Here is a 19,940-nt window from a genome sequence, read left to right on the forward strand (position 1 = left end):
CCTCAACCGGCGAGGGGTGGAACGGAGACCATTTCCCTCGCTCGGCTCCGCCAGCCGGCCTCGCGAACCTACAGCTTTCCTCGCAGCCCCGGGCTGGAGAGCTCCACAGAACTGATAGCTGAACAACGCGAAGCCCATGAGGCTTCTGGGAAATGTAGTCCCCCGGACTGCGCGCCTCTTGGGCGCCATTCTCTGATTGGCCGTGAGCGAGGCTTACTCGGCGCCGCCAGCCCCGGTCTCCATGGCAACAGAGCAAGTTCTCCCCCCGCCTTCCACCCCTCGGCACCCGCACCAGTTTGGTCCAGCCCCTGCGCTGGGTCCAGCGTGGCCGGGTCTGGTAAGACTAGTGGAGGTGGGAGGAGGGAGCGATGATGCAGAAGTCATCTAAAAATTGGGGCGGGGAAAGGAGGCTACAGTTAGGAAGGCAAACAAACTGCGGAAGTTGTAGCAGACAAGTTGGGAGGTCCGGTAGGTGCCCCCTCCCAACAGGGAATGAGCAAGTGCCACGGCGGCAGGACTTTTCCCTTTTCTGATTCTGGAAGGTGCTAGACAAAAACATGGAACTAATTTCCCCGACAGTGATTATAATCCTAGGTTGCGTTGCTCTTTTATTATTCCTTCAGTGGAAGAATTTGCGTGGACCCCCGTGCATAAGGGGCTGGATTCCTTGGATTGGAGCTGGATTTGAGTTTGGGAAAGCCCCTCTAGAATTTATAGAGAAAGCAAGAATCAAGGTATGTGGCCTTAGCAGGTGGGGTTTCCGGAGGAGGTAATGTTTTCTTTTTTATTTTCTTTTTTTGGATCTCAAATGCAACATTAAAACACAGGCAACATACCTGCTGTCCACAGACGATCATTCCTCAGCTATCAACAGCTAAACCTTATGCAAGTTTTTTCGAAAGAAATGGATTTTTATTGGTTATTAATAGATTTTTATCAGCTTGTAGCTTCCTTTTTGGAAGTAGGTATTAATTTATAAATGCTAGTTACTTCATCGTAGTTTAAAAGTCCTAAAGGTACACATATTAACTAAACACTTGGCAATAATTCGGAAAGACAAAAATGAAATAAGGTTAATTTAAATTTATGAAAACGTGTAATAAATTAGTATCCTAACTGAATTTAACACCAGGCTGCTGTAAAAATTACTTGCAAACTTAGTCTTCACAAATTTAGCCCGCACTGTATTTTCAGCTGGTGTTATTATTTGATGATGATGAGATCCATTTTCACTGCCTACTAAGGAGATTAGTAAGTTGTTGTAGTAGATGTTTTTGTCCTTAAAATAGCTTTCAAATATAGTGTATCTTTCAAAAATAGTATGTAAGTTACTGCCAACTTTTTTCCTTTATTTCAAGGAATGCTTCAGTGTACATTCCCGTGTGTGTTGTGGGGTTGTGCTTTTGGCACTTATCCAATTGTTTCCTCAGAATAAATTCCTAAAAGTGGAATTGCCTAGTCCAATGACATGAACATTTAAATTGTTCATGTTATTGTGTCACTCTTGCAAAAGAATGTAACAATATACAACTTTTCTTGATCTTTGAGTGTAGGGGATTGCCTAGTTCCTCATATTCTGGCCCACACTAGGTGCCATAATTATTAGGAGTTTGATATAGGAAAAATGTTATATTTTAAAGGAATATTTCTTTGTCTTCCATAGCCTTCCTTAGTCATGATTTTGATAAATTTTAAGGAAAGTTATTTACAAGCATGTGTCAGAAGGTCAAGCAAGGTCAAAAAGATTATTCTGTTTGCTTCTAAAAGGTTTGTAGTTTTCCATTTTACGTTTAGGTCTGTGATCCATTTTGAGGGTTTTTTTTTGTTTTTTTTTTGGTTTGGGTTTTTTTGTATGGTAAAAGTAAGGGGTGAGGTTACTTTCTTCCCCATCTTGATGTCCAGTTGTTCCAATATCACATCCTGAAGGACTGTCCTTCCTTCATTGATCGCCTTTGCAGCTTTTCAAAAATTAATTGGCCATATATATGTAGATCTATTTCTAGCCTTTCTATCCTAGTCCATTGATTATATACCCACTCCTTTGTTAATACTACACTGTCTTAAATACTCTAGTTTTATAGTAAGTCTTTAAATCAGGCAGTGAAAGTTCTCCGTATTTCTCTGTAATTGACTTGCCATTCAAGATTATTTGCATTTTACTCTAAGTTTTAGAACTGGCTTGTCAATATCTATCATAAAGACTGCTAGAATTATGAATGTAAGTTTGTTAAATCTATCGAAAAATTGGGGGAGAATTGACTTCATAACAATAGTAAGTCTTCAAATCTATGACTGCTGTGTATCTCTCCATTTATTTAGCTATATAATTTCTTTCAGAAGTGTTCTGTAGTTTTTGTGATGTGGTCTTGCCTGTGGTTGTTAACTATTTTATATTTTGAGGCTATTGTAAATAAGATTGCTTTTACTTTTGTTTTCCACTCGTATCCTGTTGAAACATAAAAAATACAACCTGTTTTCTGTATATTAACTTTATACCTTGTGACTTTATGCTAAATTCAGTTGATTACTTCTAGTAGTTACTTCGGAGATGCTTTAGGATTTTTATACATAAAACAATGTCTTGTAAACAGATAAATTTACTTCCTTTTTTCTGATCTTGATGCTTTTTATTTCTTTTTTCTGTATTGTAATCAGTAGGATTTCTAGTATATTGATGAATGCAAGTGGTGAGAGTAGACAAGCTTGTCTTTTTCCTACTATTAGGGGAAATTGTTCGGTATTTCACCATTAAGTGTGATATTAACTGTAGATTTTTCAAAGGTGCCTATTTCAGTCCTGACCTTCGGCCCACACATAGAATTCATAGATGCCACCAAAGAAATAAATAGTGACTTATTATCTGTTCATGTCCATCGTTTCCCAGCTGCCAGTGAAATCCTTATTTCACCTGATTCTACCTCATCGTACACAGAAACAGAAGCATCTGCATTTGTTTTAAAAGTTGCAAAGTATTCCCTGAATCACAGTTTACCTAAACAGTGACTTAATGATTGACATAATTTGTTTCCCATATTTTGCAGTTATAAATATTGTAGGAACAAGTGTCATTTCTATGTGTGAAAATATATCAATAGAATGAATTATCAGATTGAAAGTATAAATGCATTTATAATTTAGAGTGAAATAGGAAACGTTTTGAGTGTGTTGAGCAGAGGAATGATGGGCTCTGATTTAAATCTTAAAGTTTCACTTTGGCTGCTCAGTTAAAAACAGGAATGCAAGAACAAAAGAAAGAAGATAAGTTGAAGGTTATTGCAATAATCCAAACTTAAGATTATTGTGGTTTCGGAGACTGTGGTTTCAACCATGGTGATGGCAGTGGAAATTTGGGAAGTGGCTGGATATATTTTGAAGGTGGAAGCAGCAGGATTTACTGGCAAGTTGCATGTGGTGTGTAAAAGAATGAAAAGGGCCCACGATGACTCCAAGAAGTTTGGCTTGAGTAGCTAGAAAATGAGATTTGCTGTCAAGTGAAACAGCCACAAATACAAGAACTTACTGGAAGGAAAGAAGTTATCAGAAGTTCCACTTTAGCTATGTTGGAGTTTGATAAAAAATAAAATAAAATAATTAAAATTTTAAAAATTAAAAAAAAGATATGGTGAGATATGTTGGAGTTTGGGATGTTGATATCCAAGTGGGAATACTGAGTTAAGCAGCTGGATAAATAAATTTGGAGCTTGCAAAAGATGTCCACTGATGCCTAGTTTCAGTCTCTTCTACCAATCTTCTATAGCTGTCATTTCCCCTGAAATTCTTTTCACATATTTATTTCTATTTAATGTTTTTTTTTTTCACATTTCTATACTCTCTTTTCCTTAGATTCTTTATTTCCTGTGGGTTATAGTCTCCCTTGTGCTTCTCATCATTGTCATCTCTCTTTCTCTTTTTTAAGATTTTATTTATTCATTTATTTGAGAGAGAGAGAGAGAGAGCACGCATGAGTGGGGGTGGAGGAGAGTGAGAAGAAAAAGAATCAGACTCACCACTGAGCATGGAGCCCAAAGCGATGCAGGACTCCATACAAGGACCCTGAGATCATGACCTGAGCCGAAACCCAATTGGACACTTAACCAACTGAGCCACCCAGGCACCCCAGTCATTGTTATCTTTTATTCAAAAATGTCTTTATTGTTTCTTTCTTTCCTGCGTTCCTTTATGTCCTAATTTTCCTCTTTTGTCTAGGTGCTTCTTCCATGGCTTCTTATATTTCTTCTTTGCTTATTTCCTTTGCAGTTGCAATTATTACATTAATTTTTTTATTCCAAAAATAATTTTATATTACAGGTTTTTTTTTCTCCTTCTTTTATCCATGGACATCTTTTTGTATTACAGGTTTTAGGTACCCCATGGAGGAATGTTTTTTTTGTGTTACTTCATTTTTAAGGAAGTTTTTCTTTCCTTTTTTTTTTTTTTTTTTTTTAGAATTTTTCTTATAGTACTGAATTTTTCCTTTTTTGTTTAACTGTATTTTAAGGAGTTGAGTTGTCTTGGACCAAGGAGGTTTTGCTTGGGGGCAGTTGCCTTCCAGGTTTCTTAACCTTTTATCCTCCCTTGCTACAGGGAAAATATAGTGTCTCTATGCACCCATGGCTCTGCTTTTAGGATATAATCTTGCAGATTTGAGCTCTCACTGCCTTTCTTCAATAGCTGCTGCTAGTAAAAGAGGCGACCCGTCTTCCCAGGTGTACTTTTCACTTTTAGAGGATAGTGCTTCCTGGAGCCCACTTTCTGTGTTATCTTTTACTACCCCCCCTCAATATCCATGGCCTGTTTATCTTAGCCCATCTCATAGTGGTTCCAACTCTGTATATTTCCTTCTCATATCTCAGAGTGTATATTTCCGAGCTTTTCCCTTGTTGAGCCCCATGCACATCCCCTTTTTCTTTCCCACCATGCTGTGATATGTTCTAAGAGCAGAACTGAGGAGTTCTGTTGGAGTTTGGGATGTTGATATCCAAGTGGTATCCAAGTGGATGTTGATATCCAGGGGCAGACTGTTGTAGTTAGTAGATTTTCTTCTTATTGTCTAGCTCAATATGTTGCTTGTGCACCTATGTTTCATTCTCCTTGTGGCTCTGTGTGATTTCCAGGAAAGAAGTGGAACAATTCAGAAAGAAGTTGCCATAATGTCACTACCAAAATTGGAAGTCAATCTTCTTAAAAATCAGGTGTTTTTTGCTTTCTTTTTCAGATAGGTCCATATTTTTAAGTCATGAACATATATACAATGAAAGGTCTTCCTCTCATCTCTGTCCTCTAGCTGCCTATCTTCTCTTCCAACAAGAATATTTCCATTCTCTTGTATAACTTTCAGAGATATACTGTGAATGAAAAAAAAAAAAAAATGAATTAGGAATGTTTGCTTCTGAAAAGATGGGGTAGTTGTACTTTCCCCATCCCTCCCACTAAGTGCAGCTAAATCATAATTGAACATTATACATAAAACAAACATAAGAAGATTCTCAAAGGTGGGGAGGGGAAGGCAGGCAGCTAGGGACCACGGGATCTGATGAACAATATGGCACTGAATTTCCTTGATTTTTTTCTGCTTCACATATCTAGATTGGACTCTAGAAAAGCCAGCAACCTGGAGATGCCTGTGGGTACAGATAAAAAAATAAGCCTCAAGACAAGCCTAATCTCTGTAGGTAAAGGGCCAGCAAAGGAGCAGCCTAGCAAGACAGAAAACTTTTAGACTGCAACTGCTCCAGGCAAACACCACAGGAAAAAATTATGGCATCACCTCAGTCAGCAAGTGCCAAGTGAAAAAGGCTATCCCTAAATCCTGGCCAGGCTGTAATGAAGTAACCCTCCCCCTCCTAGCAGGGGTGGTGTCAAAGGAGGTGTAGAGGAGGGTCATGACTTTCCATACTGTTCAGCAATAACAAGGCCATCCCCACTGCAGTGTTAATGGAGACCACTCCAAGAGCACAGGCCATACCACCAATGAGAAATAACAAGGAGTCCCCTCCTACTCACTGGAGTGGTGACCCATGAGCCTTAGAAAATGGGTCAGGAATTTCACTACCACTTAGCAAGAAAGAGGCTACTCCTCAAACACCTTCTCACCTCCAGGCCAGTGGAGGTCATGTGGGAGCAATAATGAGGAATCCCTTCTTATCCCAGCCAGAGTGATACAAGAAGAACCTAGTAGGGAGACTTGCTTTCACCCTCAACCAGCAGGAACAAGGAGTCCTCTCCCCATGCTGAGTGATAAACCTAAATTTCTATCCCCCGATGTGGCAATAATGAGGTGGCATTCCCCTTCTCACACCAGAATAATGCCAAAAGAAGCCTGGAAAAAAGATGAGTTAAATAAAATGCAGTGTCATAACATAATATCCAAAATATCCATATTTTAGTAGAAAATCACTCCTCATACCAAAAACCAGGAAGATTTCAACTTAAATAAGAAGAAACAATCAATAGATGACAGAGATACTAGAATTATCTGACAAGGATCTTAAGGCAGCCATAATAAAAATGCTTCAACAAGCAATTGAAAGCATGCTTTAAACAAATGAAAAAAATAGAAACAGAAAGTCTGTAAAGAAATAGTACATACAAAGAAGAAACATGGAAATTTTAGAACTGAAAAATACAATAACTAAAAAAGAAAAAAAACCCTCAGTGGATGGGTACAACAGCACAATGGAGAAGAGTGAAAAGAATCAGTGAACTTCAACATAGGTCAATAAAAATTGCCAAATATGAAAAACAAAGAGAAAATAGACTGGAAAAAAAAAAAAATGAACAGAACTTCAGGGACTGTAAAAGACCTAACATGTCATCAGAGTCCTAAAAACAGAAAGAAAGAGGGTGAGTCTGAAAAAGTATTTGTAGACAGTAGGGCTGAAAATTTCCCAAATGTGGCAACAGACATGAACCTACAGATTCAAAAAGCCAAGCTAATCCCAAACAGGATAAACCCAAGGAAGTCCACAGCAAGACAAATGACAGACAAACTTCTGAAAACTAAAGACAAATATAATTCTTAAAAGCAGCAAAAGACAAATGGAATTTTATCATAATGGGGAATGAAACTGGAATTATAGCAGATTCTTCATCAGAAACCATGGAGACCATGAGGAATGGCATACCAATTTTCAAGTGCTCAAGGAAAAGAACTGTCAACCTAGAATCCTATCTCCAGCAAAAAATATCCCTTAGGAATTGAGGAGCCAAGACATTCTCAGTTGAAGGAGAAAACTAAGAGAATTTTCTTCTAGAAGACCTACTATCCTAAACAAATGACTAGAAGTAGTTCTCTAAACAGGAAGGGACGAATGAAAGAAGAAATCTGGACATCAGGAAGGACACAGTAAACAGAAGATATGTAAATGCAGTAGACTTTTTTTCTCCTTTTGTGATTTCTAAATTATGTTTGGTGGCTGAAGCAAAAATTATAACACTGCTTGATATTGTCCTAGATGTATGTATTACATTACAAATGGGAGAGGATAAAGTGATATAAAGGGAGATTCACTTGAAATGGTAAAATGGCCACACTATGCAGCCCTTGTGGAAGACAGTACGGAGTCTCCTCAAAAAGTTAAAACTTTTTAGAACTACCCTACTATCCAGTGATTGCACTACTGGCTATTTACCCCCAAAATACAAAAACTAATTCAAAGGGATGCATGCACCCCAATGTTTATTGCAATATATTTACAATAGCCAAGATATGGGAGCAGCCCAAGTGTCCATTCACAGATGAATGGGTAAAGAACATATGGTATATATATATATATATAATGGGATATTATTCAACCATAAAAACAAAATGAAATCTTGCCATTTGCAACAACATGGATGGAGCTAAAGAGTATAAGGCTAGGCAAAATAAGTCCGTCAAAGCAAGACAAATACCATATTATTTCATTCATATGTGGAATTTAAGAAACAAAACAAACAAACAAAGGGGAAAAAAAGGAGAGATAGAGACAAACCAAGGAATAGAGTCTTAAGTATTGAGGACAAACTGATGGTTACCAGAGGGGAGGTGGGTGGGGGAAGGGTGAAATAAGTGGATTAAAGAGTCACTTATGAGCACTAAGTAATGTATAGACATGTTGAATCACTACATTGTTCACCTGAAACTAATATAACACTGTATGTTAACCATGCTGGAATTAAAATTAAAAACTTCAAAAAGTGGCTGTATCAATTGACTATGATAAGTTATGTATATATACTGTAGTAGCAGGAGTAATCACTAAAAAATTCTACACAAAAAGGTCCACTTAAAAACACTACAGATAAGTCAATGGAATTCTAAACAATGTTCAACTAACACACAGGAAAGCAGATAAAACAGAAAAACAAAAACCAGGGAGAACAGAAAAATACAAATAAAATAACAGAGACTTAAACCCTAATACATCAATAATTTAAGCTATGAATGATATAAATATAATTATTAAAAGATATTTGCAAAATGGATTAAAAATGGTGCAACTATATGATGTATAATAGAAACTCACTTCAAATATAATGAGATAAGCAGGTGAAAAACAAGATTATGGAAAAAGATATATTGTGCAAGCATTATTCAAAAGAAAGTAGGAGTGGCTATGTTAATAGCAGAAAAAGTACCTTCAGAGCAAAGAAAATTACCAGAGACAGAGGGGGACATTATAAAATGATAAAGGGGTCAATATGCCACAAAGAGTTAGCAATTCTAAATGTGTATGCACCAAATTACAGAGCTGTGAATTATGTGAAACAAAAACTAGAACTCAAAGAAGAAATAGACAAATCTAGAGTTAAAATTAGACATTTCAACAACCTGAACAATGGGTAGAACAGCTAGATAGAAAATCAGCTAGAATATAAAAGACCACCAACCAAAAAAGATTTAATGAATATGTGTAGAACATTCTACTTAACAAAGCAGGTTATGTATTCTCTTCAAGTGCCTATGGGATATGACAAGATAGACCATATTCAGGGCCATAGACCCCCACAAAATTTAAAAGAATTTGAATCATACAATGTATTCTCTGTCTACAATGGAATGAAACTAGAAATCAATAACAGGAAACTCTCCAAACACTTGGAAACAAACCACATATTTCTAAATAATCTATGAATTGAAGGGAAAGTCTCAAGGGAAATAAAAAATTATGCTGAATTGAAAGAAAATAAAAATGCAACCTATCAGAATTTGTGGGACACAGCTAAAGCAGTGCTGAGAGAGAAATTATCACTAAATATTTTCATTATAAAAGAGCGTAAGTGTGAAATGAACAAAGCTTCTCTGTCAACCCCCTCCCCATAAAAGAGCAAAGTAAGCCCCAAACTAGAAAAAGGAAGGAAATATTAACAGAAATCAATGTAAGTGAAAACAAAAAAATATAGAAAAAATCAGTGAAAGAAAGAGCCAATTCTTTGAAAAGATCAATAACTTTGAAAGACCTCATACAAGAAAAAGAAAAAAAAGACACGATTATTAATGTCAGGAATAAAATAGGGCGTAGCATTGAAGACATCAAAAGGATGATAAGGGAACACTATATGCAACCCTACACATAGAAATTTGACAACTTAGATGAAAAGGACCTAATTCCCCCCGCAAAACGCAAACTACCACAACTATTAAGTATGAAATAGATAATTTGAATAGCCCTATATCTGTTAGGAAATTGGGTTCATAATTGTAAAACTCCCAAAAAAGAAATCTTAAGGCCCAGATTGTTTCACTGGAGAATTATGCCAAATGTTTAAAGAAGAATTAACATCAATTGTATAAACAATCTCCAGAAAATAGAAAAGTTTATTTTATGAAGCTAGGATCATCCTGATACCAAACCAGATAAAGACAGCACAAAAGAAGAAAGCTGCAGATCAGTATTCCTTATGAATACAGATGCAAAAGTCCTCAACAAAATACCAGCAAATAAAATCCAGCAATATATAAAAGAAATTATAGATCCCATGACTCCATGGGTCTCTTCCAGGGATTTAAGACTGGTCCAATATATGAAAATCAGTTAGTGCAAGCCACCATATTAACAGGTGAGAGAAGAAAAGGCACATGGACATATTGATTTGTACAGAAAAAGCATTTGACAAAATACCACACCCATTCATGAGTTTTAAAAATTATCAGAAAAGTAATAATAGAGGCTTGTTCAACTTATTAAAGAACATCTACAAAAATTTTACAGCTAACCTCAATCTTTTTTTTTTTAAAGATTTTATTTATTTATTTGACAGGGAAAGATACAGCGAGAGAGGGAACACAAGCAGGGGGAGTGGGAGAGGGAGAAGCAGGCTTCCCGTGGAGCAGGGAGCCCGATGCGGGGCTCGATCCCAGGACCCTGGGATCATGACCTGAGCCAAAGGTAGATGCCTAATGACTGAACCACCCAGGTGCCCCTCAATCTTAATGGTGAAAGAATAAATGCTTCATCTCTGATTGTAAACAAAGCAGGGATGTCTACTGCCACCATTTTTATTTCACATAATGCTGGAAATTCTCGTGAGTACAATTAAGCAAGAAAAAAAAAATCATATGGAAATGTCTCTATTTGCAGATGATGTGATTGTTTACTTAGAAAATCTCAAGGAATCTACAAAAAATCTCCTGGAATTAATCAGTAAATTCAGCAAGATCACAGAATATAGTCAACATACAAAAATCAATTGTATCGCAACATACTAACAATGAACATGTGCAAATGGTAGTTAAAAATACAATACCATTTATAGTCACTCAAAAAGAGAAAGAAATATTTAGGTGTAAATCTAATAAAACATGTATAGAACTTTATGATGAAAACTAGAAAACCTTGATGAAAGAAATGGAAGAACTTAATGAAGAGACATACCGTGTTCATGGATTGGAAAAGACAACATAGTAAAGATGTCAATTCTCCTTAAATTGACATATAAGTTTAATGCAAATTCTATCAAATTTCCGGTAAGGTGTAGATATAGACAAGATTATTAATAATCCACATGTAAAGGCAAAAGAACTAGAATAGCTAAAACAAGTTTAAAAAAAATAAAATGGGAAGAGTCACTGTACTCAGTTTCAAGACTCATTACATAGCTACAGTAATCAAGATTATGCGGGTGGAGGGATAGATACAGAGATTGATGAAACAGAGTTGAGAACCCAGAAATAGACACACTAAATGTCCAATAGATTTTAACAAACATGCAAAAGCAATTTATTGAAATAAAAGTAACCTTTTCAACAAATGGCAGTGAAGCAGTTAGACACCAATAAGCCAAAACCAAAACCAAAACAAAATGAACCTTGACCTAAGTCCTGAGTCATATATAAAAATTAATTCAAAATAGATCACAGACTTTTATGTGAAACATAACACTATAAAATTTTTAGAAAAAAATAAGGAGACTGTCCTCTTAATCTGGGGCTGAAGAATAGTTCTTAGACTGAGCACCAAAAGCACAATCCATAAAAACAAAAACTGACAAATGGGACCTCATGAAAATTACAAGATTTTGCTCTGTGGAAGACCCTGTTAGGAGACTGGGAAGACAAGCTGTAGACGGAGAGAAAATATTTGCAAGCCACATATCCAATGAGAGACTCTATCTACAATATGGAAAGAACTCTCTGCACTCAACATTTAAAGAACCCCAACAAGTCAACTAAAGAAATGGCAAATGACATGAACAAGTTCCTGAAAAGGATATAAAGCTGGCAAATGAACACATGAAAAGATATTCAACATCATTAGCCAGTTGAGGATATGCAGATGAAAACCACAATGAGATATCACTACACACCTATCAGAATGGCTAAATAAAGAAGAGTGACAGCGCTCAGATGTTAGTAAGGACAGAGAGAAACTGGATCATTCATAGATTGCTGGCGAAAATGTCAAGTGGGACAACTACTCTGGAAAGCACTTTGGCAGTTCTTTAAACAAGAAAGCACACAGCTGCCAGCAATTCCACTTCTAGAGAAATGAAAACATGCGTTCACACAAAAACCTGTGCACTGATGTTTGTAGCAACCTTATTTGTAATAGTCCTAAACTGAAAAGAATACAAACGTTCTTCAACCATGTTTAAACAAGCTGTAGTACATCCATACTATGGAATACTACTCAGAGATGTAAAGGAATGAATTATTGATACATACAGCAACCTGGGTGGATCTCAGATGTTTATACCAAGTGAAAAAAAGCCAATCTGCTGAAGTTTCCATTATTCCAAATATTCACCTTTAATCTTCTATTTGTATACCATTGATTCTATTTGTATATCATTCCTGAAATTCAGTATTATAGAACTGGAGAACGGGTTAGTAGTTGTCAAGGGTAACCAAAGAGGTGGCGGTGAGAGTAAAATGGGTGTGACTATAAAAAGGCAACTTGAGTCATCTTCGTGGTGATGGATATACTCTGTACCTTGACTTCATCACTATCAGTGGCCTAGTTGTGATAACATTCGATAGTTTTGCAACATGTTTACACTAGGGGAAACAGAGTAATGCATACATGGGGTTGCTCTGTATTATTTCTTATAATTGCACATTACTCTATTGTTATGTCAAAATAAAATGCTCATGAAACAACACACAAGCACCATTTCTACAACATACTGTATGCACTTGCCTTTGCTTCATAACATCCAGACATTGCACAAAGGAGGACAAAAGCCAAGCAAGTAAGACAGATACACCCCCACTGCCATAGAATTTGTACCATCGGACATGATCATTTGTACAGTGCACTTTTGCCGTAAGTTATTTTAAATACCTTGCATCAGCAGTTATGTCAATTCTTCAGTGTATTTGAACTTGGCTGTTCTACACTGTGGTCCAGGTACCTATATGTGTTACATAGGCCACTTTCCTAATGGAAAGTTAAGAATTCTTATTTGTACAAAACTTAAAACAGTAGAAATTATTCATCTTCTAAATATTGATTAGCAAGTAATTGTAGATAAGTAATACTGGAAAGTCATGCAGACGTCCGGATCACCAGTGTAAGAAAATGAGACTTCACTGTTTGGTGGCTTCATGGTTTTCATGCCCACAGTTGCCTGATGGAGCCCAACAATGGGTTGTAGGAATGATCATGTGCCATTTCAGGGGCACCTAGAAATGACTGCAATATTGGAGTAGTGACAAGCATAATGTTTTGAAATACTTACAGTAACTGTAACAGGATATGAAAGTATGGGTGACTGCTCCAAGAACGTACATGTTGGATGTGGTATTGTAAAGTTAGTGCCAACACAGGAGGAAATGAGAAGGAGAGGTTGGAAGGAAGATGTTTATTATACTCACGGGTCTGAGAGGGGGGCCTCTGCAGGCCATGCAGGGCCACAGGGAAAAGCACTGGTATCAGTCAGGAGGCAGAAGATAACAGCCAGAGAAAAGCCTGTGCCTGAGCCTTTATTGGGGCTTCCTCAGGAAAGGCAAAGCAGGGCAGGGAAAACAATTTAGGATTGGCTACTTTGAATAATTCTTTTCGGCTTTGGGCTATACAGGTGGTTTCGGGTTGCCTGGTACCTGGCCTTGGAATGATTTTGGGCAGGGGAAATACTGGTGTGTGAGCATAAGATAAGGAAGTAGATGGGGATATAGACTGAAGATTGGTTGGTTTGCATGTGAAAGGTATGCTTCTGGCTGGCTGAGCCCTTCACTCTCTCCAAGAACTGGCTAGCCCTGGGAAGGCAGTCTCCACCCAGTAGTGAAGCCTCCCAATAAAGTCATGGACTTCCTGAAATCAAACTCAGGACTAGCGTGTGTTTGTAGGCTGCTGGTAATCTCATAGAGGGCAGATCTGATGATGTGGGATGACAGGAGGCATAGACATAGAATGAAGAGAAGGCAAGAACGTAGAATCCATAACACAAGTGAGGGAGCACTGGCATTTCACAGGGGCAGGACCTCTCATCTGTGCTAACCTAGGGTGAGGCACAGAGAATGGGTACAAATGTGTATCTTTGCAAGATTTGGTGGTAAGAAGTTGTGAGTGCTTTTACTTGATTGCCTGAGTTTCCTAGTGAGTTAGAAAGCAGGAACGGTAGGTATCTCAGAGTGGAGAGGGTTGGGCAGGTATCCAGGGGAAATAGTAATTTTGGAAAGTGAGAAAGTGAACACATTAGAGAGCTTTTTAGGATTGCAGGACATTGTTGAGTGACCACAGATTTAAGTCAGCTGTTTTGTATCTTTTTCTTAAGGGTCTGGAAATATCACAAAACTGAGCTAGAGGTTGCTCGTAAGCCTACTGATATCTGGAAAACAATGTTTAAATATCACTGTTTGACATAATTTCTAATAATTATTTCTAGGGGCGCCTGGGTGGCTCAGTTGGTTGGGCGACTGCCTTCAGGCTCAGGTCATGATCCTGGAGTCCCGGGATCGAGCCCCACATCGGGCTCCCTGCTTAATGGGGAGTCTGCTTCTCCTTCTGACCCTCCCCCCTCTTGTGCTCTCTCTCTCTCTCTCATTCTCTCTCTCAAATAAATAAAATCTTTAAAAAAAATAATTATTTCTAATTATTATTTCCTACTACAAGAAAGGAAGTTTCAAATAACGATCAAAATGAAGGTTAAGTATTAGGACAGAATAAATTATGATTTGTATAATTTAGATTTGGCTGAATCCAGCAAAATTTATAATTAATTATCATATATAATCATAATAATTTGTATCTTGACTATAACTTCAGCATTAGGGTTCTTGCATAATCCATGGCCCAGTAGCTTATTAGAAATCCTTACTAATATCTGTATTTGTGTTATCTTTCAGTATGGACCAGTATTTACAGTCTTTGTTATGGGCACCCGAATGACCTTTGTTACTGAAGAAGAGGGAATTAATATGTTTCTAAAATCCAAAGAAGTAAATTTTGAACTAGCAGTGCAAAAGCCCATCTATCGTACAGGTAAAGAATATTTTCAGATAGTTTGTTTGAAATACAACATCGGAGTCCAAGAATAGCTTTGTTAACAATCATATCCTCGCTCCTCTATCAAGAATGTTGACAGCCCCTTCCTTATTTTACTCTTTAAAATCAGGATGGAAGGTAGAAAGAGTATCTGATGAGTTTGGTCTTTGAAAAACAAATTATTGGCAGCCTCATGTAAGTCTTAATTAGATGTGGTAAGAGATGAGGTTACCCCACTGCTCTTTATTTTGGAAAATATTTGGAATCTGTATCCTGTTACAGCTCCCAAGATGTCCTTCACTCTGCTCCGCTGCTGTGTAGACAATGCTTCACAGGCTATAGCTCTTGGCTTGATCACATGTTGCTACTCTGTTCACTGACAGTAGAATTCCACTGCTTAGTACGCCCTTTACTGTGGCATTTCCTGACACATTCCATAGGGCTATTAAGGTAAGTGGGGCTTGGCCTCATGTAATTGGTGGCCTTTTGTTCTCCCTTGTCAGAGACTGCTGGATTGTATTTGTCAGCATGCTTCCGGTGTAACTGTCCATTTTATTTCTTCCCAGGCTGCAAACATGCGGTGCTGAGGCCATTTGTCCTCCTAAGAATGGGGAGCTGTTTCATTTTGGTGCCCGATTCTTTCTCTGCTTCCCTAATGTCTGTGCTTGCTTCTGTTGTCTATGGCTTCTTTCTCTTGGTTTCCTTTTTGGCTTCTTTCTTAGGTTCCTCTTCATGTAGCCTCTCATTCATCTCTTGCCATTAAAACAAAACAAAACAAAATTTTAAAGCTGTCAGTGACCAAGAACATGATGGTTATTTCTTCTTGTCCGCATGAAGATCACAACATGTTGGTTAAATTCTTTGACTATTTAGTGCTTCTCGGTATTTAAACTATGGAATTCCAGATCAAAGAATATAAATATTTTGAAGTCTGAAGGCTCTTGATCTGTAAGTTCACATATCCCTCCAGAAAAATATGCCAACTTACTCACCGATCAGGGATGCATGGAAATGATCAAGTTTTTTCACCTCTGCCTCCTCTGGGGATTTTCATGTTTAAATATTTCTATTTTAATAGACAAAATATGTTAATATGTGCTCTTGAGCCAGCCTCCCAGTCCTCTCATATATCCCCCTACTAAGGAGAAGATGTATGTTTGGGAAATCGAAATATTATTTTTATTTATTTTTATTTATTTATTTATTTTGGAGATTTAATTTTACATTTTTTTATTATACTATATTAATCTCATACATTACATCATTAGTTTTTGATGTAGTGTTCCATGCATTGTTTGTGTATAACACCCAGTGCTCCATTCAGTACGTGCCCTCTTTAATACCCATCACCAGGCTAACCCATCCCCCTACCCCCTCCCCTCTAGAACCCTGTTTGTTTCTCAGAGTCCATAGTCTCTCATGGTTCGTCTCCCCCTCTGATTCCCCCCCCTTCATTTTTCCCTTCCTACTATCTTCTTTTTTTTAACATATAATGTATTATTTGTTTCAGAGGTACAGCTCTGTGATTCATCAGTCTTACACAATTCACAGCGCTCACCATAGAGCATACCCTCCCCAATGTCTATCACCCAGCCACCCCATCCCTCCCATCCCCCACCACTCCAGCAACCCTCAGTTTGTTTCCTGAGATTAAGAATTATTTTTAATTAACTTATACAAAATGTAACCTACACATAATAGGCTGACGAACTAGAAAACTAAAAACTATTTTTTGAAAAAGTTACTTTACAGACAATAAGACAGGATTAAAGAAAAATACAAAAGAATAATGAGTTTAAAAACTGATACTCTTACTAACCGAACTCAAGCAGGAGTGTGTATCATGGAAGGAACGTGAACACTAATACAAAGGAAGTAATGGAGCCAAAGCTCCTCATGGGGTTAGGAAGTGTAGACACTTGAAGGAGAAATCGAAGTTAGCAGAAGAAATGTGTGGCTTGTAGTTGTGGGTGTGTGGGAATGGGGTGAAGTTGGTCAGGGAGAGAGTGTTTTGAGCAGATAGAATGTCTAATAAAAGTACTGAGGAAATATGAATATAAATATTGGAAATATCACGCTGTACCTGAGATACAAATTTGCGGGGAGAAGGGTCTGGAAATATCACTGGAGAACTAGAAAGATGGTGGAAGGCCTTGTGTAAACTTTGTTAAGGGTAGGAAGCCAATGAAAGCTTTTAAATGTGGAAATAAAAATCACTAGATTTGTGTTTCCCAGAGGCCCTCCTAATCACCCATTTGTAGATCACCCCTGAACGTGAATTTCCCTACAGACTTTTACTATCTCATGGGATAGGTTGAATCTTTGCCTCCTTTTACTTGCAGGAGGTGATTTTATGTACTGGGAAGACTTTGGCTCCAGTCCCTACTGACCAAGTAGTAGTATAGGTAGATTGACTGTTTGCTTCAAGGAGTTGTTGCTTCTTTTGAAAATAGTTTTCTCTGTTTCTAGCGTCAATTCCAAAGAATACTTTTTTAACACTGCATGAAAAACTTTATATCATGATGAAAGGGAAAATAGGGACTTTCAACCTATATCAACTCACTGGACAACTGACTGAAGAATTAAATGAGCAACTGGAGAACTTAGGCACTCATGGGACAATGGAGCTGAACAACTTAGTAAGGTAAATAGATGCATTAGTATTATTTGATCTTGTTGGTTTTTGTTTTGGGAGGTTTTTTGGAATAAAAAACTTTGAAGCCTGTGCATTGAACTTTAAAAATTATCTGGTGGATTAATGAAGTCTATCTAGCTAGGTAATTAAGAGATTATATTAATCTTTTACATTTTAATTAATGGAGCAATTTTTCATTAGCACTCCATTTTAAGGTGAGCCAATACAATCATTTTAATACATTTACAGTAATTTCTCCTCAGTTATTCCATGCCATGTAGAATGTACCTACCTAGAGGGGATGCTGAGCGACAGGTGAGACAGGGAAGGGTGCTGGAGGGAGTCAAGTGGCCTCAGCCATGTTCTGAAGCTTTCTGGCAAAGGTAAGGGCTGGGCCTAGGAACCTTGAGAAAAATTCTTCCAATGCATAAGGAGATTTGGTAAATTGAAGTTACCAGTTAGGCACTTTTCCATCTCAGTGGGATACTGGGATGCTGAAGGCAGGATTCAATAGTTCAGACTCATAAAAAGAACAACAGTTAATATTTTGTTAGAGGTCCAGAAAGAGAGAGAGGAAAAAACCAACCAAACAAACAAAACAAGGCAAGCAACCAACCAAACTTTTAGCATGCCCAGTATCTACAATAAAACCAAGCAAATTCTTGGCTATCTTTGAAACTTTGGGGGAAGGAGATCCTGAAAATTTTCTAGTGAGGAAGGGATGGCAAATAAAACTGAAACAAACAGTACTCAGTGTACTAATTTAGGTCATATTAACAATCTTTGATATTCTTTCCCTTATGAATGCCACAGTAATCATTTTTCACTTATGGCAAAATGTAATGATGATAGGTACTATCCTTCAACGTGTAGTAGTTTAAATCTGTAGGATCCTGTGAGAGCTTGGCATATTTGGTAACTAGTATTGCCCTGATTCTTTGGCTCTCTTTTGCTGCTGTCTAAAGTCATGGACTGTATCTTAATTATTGCTATTATTTGCTGAATAAGTACTCGTTGAAATTATATTGAATCAATTTATTTCTGCACATCATCTCACGTTTGTCAGGATCTAACAATGCTTGCTTAGAAAGCATTTTAAAATCTTCAGATAAATGAACCACAGTTTCAGTTACCCCTAAGTTATCTTGACCACAGTAAGCAAATATTAAAACCTTTCAAGAGTGACTCTTTCCCAAAAGAATCTGCCGCATATTATTATCTACCCCTAATATATAGCTATTAAATAATGCCCTTTATTGTGTCCTTTGCCTTTCTCCTTTGGTCATTGGATCTGACTTTCTATGTGTTTTTCTTTGTAGGCATCTCCTTTATCCAGTCACAATGAATATACTCTTTAAAAAAGGTTTGTTTCCCACAGATGAGAGAAAAATCAGGGAGTTCTATCAGCATTTTCAAGCTTATGATGAAGGTTTTGAGTACGGGTCCCAGATGCCAGAACATCTCCTAAGGTAGAGAGCTCTTCCCTACAATTAATTCACTGACCAAGCTCCTCCCAGCAATTCATACCTGTCTCATTTCCCTGTCCTATGTAGAGAGAGCAGCATCTACGAGGAAGAGACAGAAGCTACTTCTTTTTTTTTTTTTTTAAAGATTTTATTTATTTATTCATGAGAGACAGAGAGAGAGACAGGGCAGAGGGAGAAGCAGGCTCCCCACGGAGCAGGGAGCCCGATGCGGGACTCGATCCCAGGACCCTGGGATCATGACCTGAGCCGAAGGCAGACGCTTAACCGACTGAGCCACCCAGGCGTCCCAGACAGAAGCTACTTCTTAAGACCAGTTTGTTTTTGGTGTGTGTATGACTTGACGAAGGAACTGAAGAAGAAAGATGCATTATTTCCTTTTTTTTTTTTCTTATTTTGAGGAGCAAAAATTTAACAGGGAGTAAGAGAGAGACAGAGAAGATATGAGAATGAAACAAAGAATTTATTTTGAGGCCTTTTATCCTGTTTACTGCTTATTATGATCACATTCATTGCTATAGTTTGGAACCATGCTAAATCATCAAGTGTGACCCGTGGTTGTCCTTGTTCTCCCTGAGACAAAAGGAGGTGTGGTCAAATGTATTTTTCACAGCAGCCTCAGGGGTTTGAAAGTAAAATAACACATGATTTTTTAAATGTCTTAGCAGTTGGTCTATAGTGGTGACTGGTCAAAAAATATGAAAAAGATCATAGCCAATTTGCTTTACCTGACTTAAGCCAGCACCTGTCACTGTGCTAGTTCTTCATCCTCCAGGAACTGGTAACAGCCAGAGTAAAAGTAGGACAAGCAGGTCATGGGCTCTGGTTTTTTGTTTGTTTTTGTCTTTGTTTTTTATTCAATGCCAATCCTATAGAGATTCAAACATTTGTTTGCAAAACACCCCACTAAGATGT

General features: G+C 37.5%; 1 protein-coding gene across 2 annotated transcripts in view; it reads left to right on the forward strand.

The window, feature by feature from the left end:
- Positions 1-484: 484 nt before the first annotated feature.
- Positions 485-19,940, forward strand: part of LOC110582099 (24-hydroxycholesterol 7-alpha-hydroxylase) — an 88,661-nt gene continuing 69,205 nt past the window's right edge. Inside the window, exons 1-4 of one of the 2 annotated variants that reach the window (XM_021692051.1) lie at positions 485-734; positions 14,768-14,903; positions 17,376-17,550; positions 18,861-19,010. In XM_021692051.1, coding sequence (XP_021547726.1) covers positions 558-734; positions 14,768-14,903; positions 17,376-17,550; positions 18,861-19,010 — 638 coding nt within the window. In that variant the 5' untranslated portion in view covers positions 485-557. The remainder of the gene's footprint in view (positions 735-14,767; positions 14,904-17,375; positions 17,551-18,860; positions 19,011-19,940) is intronic. The other variant, XM_021692052.1, reaches the window with a different exon arrangement.

Source organism: Neomonachus schauinslandi, chromosome 8 (assembly GCF_002201575.2).
Source record: "Neomonachus schauinslandi chromosome 8, ASM220157v2, whole genome shotgun sequence".
Lineage (NCBI taxonomy): Eukaryota > Metazoa > Chordata > Mammalia > Carnivora > Phocidae > Neomonachus > Neomonachus schauinslandi.